This window comes from Nannospalax galili, unplaced genomic scaffold (genome assembly GCF_000622305.1).
Source record: "Nannospalax galili isolate Female #2095 unplaced genomic scaffold, S.galili_v1.0 scaffold109, whole genome shotgun sequence".
In the NCBI taxonomy this organism is placed as follows: Eukaryota; Metazoa; Chordata; class Mammalia; order Rodentia; family Spalacidae; genus Nannospalax; species Nannospalax galili.
Genome location: NW_008360315.1, coordinates 4,612,640 through 4,618,741, shown reverse-complemented (window position 1 = coordinate 4,618,741; position 6,102 = coordinate 4,612,640). Strand labels below are relative to the sequence as shown.

The 6,102-nt window shown below is 35.6% G+C and overlaps 1 protein-coding gene across 2 annotated transcripts in view; it reads left to right on the top strand.

The window, feature by feature from the left end:
* Tll1 (tolloid like 1) overlaps positions 1 to 6,102 on the top strand; it is a 241,358-nt gene that overhangs the window by 130,205 nt on the left and 105,051 nt on the right. For both annotated transcript variants that reach the window (XM_008824950.3, XM_029559553.1), the window contains exon 8: positions 787 to 911. In XM_008824950.3, coding sequence (XP_008823172.1) covers positions 787 to 911 — 125 coding nt within the window. The remainder of the gene's footprint in view (positions 1 to 786; positions 912 to 6,102) is intronic.

Sequence of the window (6,102 nt, the reverse complement as noted above, 5' to 3'; positions counted from 1 at the left end):
TTGATTTATATTGTCTTATATAATTTGGCACTCTGTTGATTCTCAGTCTTTTAACATATGTTGTAACAATACTTGAACTTCCAAGAATAGCTATCTTCAATTAGTAGTTTAATTAAAAAATAACCTAAATTTTTGCACCTTACATTTTTAGAACTTCAAAATTGTTTAAACAGGTTGCTATTTTTCATCCTTTGTGAATAAAAAGTGTTTTACAGTCTAGTAATCTAAAGGATTCTTGGGTCTGCTTGGGAGAATAAAGCAAAAACTATAGTGTATTTGTGGGAGCATCGTCAAGTAATTATTTTTTTTAAATATAATACAAGATCTGGAGCAAAGGCTGAGCAATTAAGGGCACTGACTGCTCTTGCAGAAGAACCTTGTTCAATTTTCAGCACCTACATGGCTAAGAATTGTCCTTAACTCCAGTTTGAGGGGAATCTGAAATTCACTTCTGACCCCCACAGTATTGCAATACATGGGTGCACTCACATACATGCAAGCAATATACTCAAACCCATAAAATAATGACAAAATAAATAATTTTTTAAAAATAGAATACACATTTCTAAGGAATAAAGGCAAATACATCATTGATTTATGGGAGTTTCTCACAGTTACACACAGATTTTTTTTCTGCTTTGATTTGGAAAGCCTCACACTTGTTTTAATTTCAAAATGCTATAACTGGCTCGTTGGCTTGAGTTTGGGAGAAGTGACCCTTATTTTGTTATGGATATGTGACTTTTAACTTGGTGACTTAGATATGGTTTGCTTCTGTGTTTTCAGGGGGATGTTTCTGGACACCATCCTCCCCTCCCGTGATGATAATGGCATCCGTCCTGCAATTGGTCAGCGAACCCGGCTGAGCAAAGGAGACATTGCACAGGCAAGAAAGCTGTATAGATGTCCAGGTATTGCACCAACAACATAGAAGGTCCTTGTGCTTCACTGTGCTTCTCCACAAGCACAGCTGCAGTTACTCCACTGTGTTTGTGTCTTTTTCTATACTGACATGCGTGCTTCCAATTCAGCAACCATAGAGCGAGGGAGAACTTTAGAACCTCTATTGCTATAAATAGAAATCAAATTTCAAGCACAAGTGTAGTATATTTTATTTTCTTTAAAATAATGACAAAGACGAGATGAATGGAATGGCTCATCATTACTAAATAATTGAATGGTTTTGTAGTCAAAGTAAAAAGAATCATCTTTCAAAATCAGACCCTGATGACTGAAGAGATGCCTCAGAGGGTAAGAGTGGCTGCTTTGCAGGCATAAGGAGATGAGTGCATATCTGCAGCGTTAATGTAAAAAGTCAGGCATGTTTGCATGTTATAATTCCAGCATTGTGGAGGTCTGGGAGACAGGTGGATAGTGAGAACTCGCGGCCAGCCAGTGCAAGTGAAACCAGAGCTTTTGATTCAGTGAGAGACACTGGCTCAAGTTTGAACACAACAAAGGAAGACAGATGATATCTCCCTCTGGCCTCCGCATGGCGTGTGCAGAGGAGGAAAACCTGCAGAGTCATGTGGATACAGCACACACACATCCACACCATATACACACACACACCATCAGATTCTGAATGATCATTATTTTACGGACCATTATAAATGGCACATAAATTAAAGTTTTATTAGTCTGGATTTACAATTTATTTTTAAAAGTAAATGCTAACCATGTTGCTAGGAGTAATTAAATAAAGTTAGGAAAAATGATTAATGACAGGTTAAATTGGAACACTCTAATGGAACACCAGAGCCTTGATGGTCCAAGAAAGAAAGAAACTGTTTTTCAAATTGGAAAGGTTTAGGACACTGAATACCTCCTGTTTATCTTATCCAGATTCTGAAATGTGTCAAGGAAACATGTTTAGCTTTGCTTAACAATGCTTTCCTCAAAATGTTTGTCCAAAAATACTTTCTTTTCCCCAATACTGATTTATTGAATGCTCTTGAAAATATTGGCTTGATTATCAAACATACAGATGCTCGTATAAATCAAAAAATGTGAGTTGCCTGCTATAGTAGTTTTTTCTTCAGAAAATATTGCATATGATTAGTACATTAATCAAAAATTTTAAATTGACAGTTATTCAAAAAATACCGCATACTAGATTATTGGGGTGGGATGTTTACTATGATTTCTGATATATGTCTTAGAAGCTTTCTCTTTATGATACAGGAGAAGACTAATTTGTTTGCAAAAATTTATAGCTTTTTACTGACATTTGGCTTAGATGCTAAAATACAAGCAAGAACAGTGTATTGGTTGAATAACTGCACAAAATAGCTAAAATATTTATAAATCAGTATGGGTGATAACATTAATTTATTAATTTGAGTTCATTGTTTGAGATCATTGAAATTTAATCTGCCTGCCTTTGCCTCCTGAGTGCTGGGATTATAAGTATCTTCCACCAAGTCCTGACATCTTAATGACTCAATGTTGAAAAAAAACTATTTTTTTCTTTTTTCACAAACATATAGGTATATATCTAATATTGCCATATAGCAAACAACTCTTCTATTTAGTGCTTGGTAGGCATTATTTACTTACTTACTTCTTGATACTTAAATTGGTTTCCTAGTTGAATAGATGTCCTTTATAAATGTTTTATAATTGGGTGGCACAGGCTTGTAATCCCATCTACTCAGGAGGCTGAGGCAGAAGGATCACATGCTCAGAGCATTTAATGAAATGCCAGCTAGGGAAATTTAGAAAAGTGATAGTGGGGGGGTAGCTCAGTGGTAGGGGACTATCCTAACATGTTCAATGTCCTAGATTCAAACCCTAAGGCTGAAAAAGTATTGTTTAATGTGTATATGCAAAATACACATGTATATGTGATATTTATTATTTATTTATTTAATTTTTTATCACAAATTCCACAAGAAAGAGTTTATAAGACAATGATACCACCATAACAAGAAGCACATGGATAGGGGCTGGAAAGATGCTTGATGGTTAAAGTGCATACTGCTCTTGCAGAGGACCCACATTCAGTTCCTAAGACCCACATCAGTCGGCTCTCAAACACCTGTTACTCCAGTACCAGGGGATCTGAGATCATCTTCTGGCCTGTGTGGGCACCTCACTCACATGCACAAACCCACACTGAAAGACAAAATATATACAAAATTTAAAAGAAAAAGAACAATCTTTAAGAACACATGGGTAACTCTAGCCTTGCAGCTTCCTGTCCGTTCAACTTTCCCCCTTTCCAGAGCAGTGCACATTTCAGGCTCAAACTCTATGACAGTCTCTATAAGACGCAGACCAAACAGAGTTTGAACATAAACTGATTTTTAAATGGTTGGCATAGAAAGTAGCCAAATGTGGTCTTTTGCTTCTATTAAACAGCAATTCTTAACAAAAAGTTGAGAACAAGGTCAACTGTGTGAGCATGCAGTTTCCTGCTGTCTCTTGGTTCTCTCTTGTTCCTTGAAATTCGGAAGCTGTAATAGAGCAATGTGCTTTTCACACTGTCTTAGAAACACATGAGAGCTTTCCCATAGACCATAGTGTTGTCTTTCATGAGCAACTGGTCTTGCTATATTAATCAAAACTGTCATTTATGGCCCACTTCCATATTTTACACTATTGAAATTGCAAGAAAAAAACTACATCTTCGTATCCTCCTATTAACAACTGAAATATGAAAGAATTATAAGCTGACAATCACAGTGCCACAAGTTTACTTTTTGATTTCTAATGACATGTCTATAATTCTACATTCAAATGCACCTCAATTGTAACCTCAGTCTGAAGGGAAAAATTACTAATAAACAGCATGCAAATACCATTGCTTCCTCCTAAATAATAGAGATTTCCTTAGCATCATTAGCAGAATAAAAATAACAATGTACATATTTTTAATTTTTTCAAATTAGTATTAACTTATTTTATAGGATTTTAACCAACTATAGGATTTTATTTTAACTAATAAATTCCTTATAATCCATTATTTATATATACTCAAAATATAAATTAGATTGGTATATGGATATTCTTGTTTACTTTCTGTTTGTGTGCTAAATAAAACACTAACCAAAACCACCTTGGAGAGGGAAAAGGTTTATTTGCCTTCCACTTTCAGATTACAGCCCAGCACCAAGGCAAGTCAGAGCAGGAGCTGGAGGCAGGACCCAAAAGAGAGGCCATGCAGGAACACTGGTTACTGGCTTTACTCCCCTGGCTCGTTCTGCTTGATTTCTTATATGACCCAGATCAATCTGCCCAGAAATGGCACTGCCTACAGTGATCTGGGCCCTCCTATATCAAACAATAATCATGAAAATGTCCTCATAGATATGTCCGCAGGTCAATCCTCAATTGTGATCCCTTCTTCTCAAGTAACTGTAGTTTGTTTGAAATTGATAAAACCCTAATCAGCACAATGGAACCAAAATTATTTTTTACTTTATAAATTCATACTCACTGTGGAAAAGCTAAATGCAACAGTGCAGTTATATTTTTAGGTGCTTCTGTAAGGATGATTTTCTCATAGTTTAGATATATTTTCATCATAATTTATTGCTCATAGTTTTAGAAAAAGGCAAGAAGTCTCCTTATGAATTGTGTAATGAATGAAGATGGTTCTTTACAGCCAACTACTTTGCCTGATACAATACGTTCATCCATGGTCAAATCATAGAGTACTGGAGGGGCATGGGAAAGGAGGGCAGAATTGCTCAACATTGGGATTGGGGAAACTTCTGGACTCTGCTACCCAAAGGCAGATGGCTTTTAAGTCTTTCAAGCATGAACACTTCTTTTTAAAAACAATATTTATTTTTTATTGAATTGTGTGCATTTAATATAATATGTCTTAATTATATTTAAACTCCCTCCCCTATCGGCACCTGCCCCATAGCCTGACCACCAGATTTCATGCATTCTGTCATATATGTTAAAGACTATTGAGTCAAGTTTGTGTTTGCAGATGTCTCTTGGTGTAAATTCATCTATTGGAGACTAGTCAGTCTATTTAGTGTCATTCCCATAAAGAAGATCAACTCTCCCTCACCTAGCAGTAATCAGAGAATCTGCTGGCAGCTGTAAGACTTTTTAAAGGATACATGCTAATGCTATTTGACAGTTATTATAATCCTTCTTACCCTTTTTATGTTCTTGACAAGAATTGCCCACTTGGGGATGGAGAATGGTTCATTGAAGCACATCTTCATTTAACCAGTAATTACTGGTAAATTTACGGAGGAAGTGTTTTCAGCACGTGCAATTTTGCTCTTCATAAATGATACATTTGTTTTCTTATTTTTTCACTTTCTGAGATTTCTTTTTCTTGTATTTCTCATTTTTAGATACATTCTCCTCTACTTTGCTAAAATCTTTTGGATTATTTTTCTTTCTACAATGCTTAAGTCTTCTGTGATAGCCTCTACTCTTTGTGTTTTATCTTCATTTTTCTCTGCAATCTTACAACCATTTCACTTATAAGTACTTTGTACTTAGACCCCCTATCAATTCTAATATTTTCTCAGCAAATACTGCCTTGTTAGGAATGTTAAGTGCAGTAACTCTCTGCTACTATACCAAGTAATGAAGACAATCAGTTTATGAAGAGTAAAAATTTAACTTGCAATATTGGAAGTTCCAGGCTGGGATCATTTGGCTGTTTTGCTTCTGAGTTTGTGACCGCTCATCATAGCAAACATGTGTGACAGAGCAAATTTGCTAAACTCATAGCTGGGAAATGGAAAGGAGAAGAAGAGGAAGGGATAGGTTTCCACTGTTCTCTTCATGGGTCCATTTGTGACCTGAAGACTTTCTATGCAGCCCTACTTCTTCTGGGTTTTACCATTTTCCAATAGCATTGCTGAGGGATAAAGCCTTTACCATGTGATCCTTTGGGAAAATATTAAGACTCAAACTTTACCTAGGAGTAGTATGGAAAATAATATAAAATAGATATCTAAAAATAGTACATTTGAAAATTAAAATCTCTTTTTTAGGCAAAAAGGTATGTATCTTCATACAGGAAAACACATATGTTAATAATATATGTTCACAAATTTACAAGAATTTTTTTTAAAATTAGGGTCTCCCTGTAGCCCCAGCTGGACTGGAACGCTATGTAGA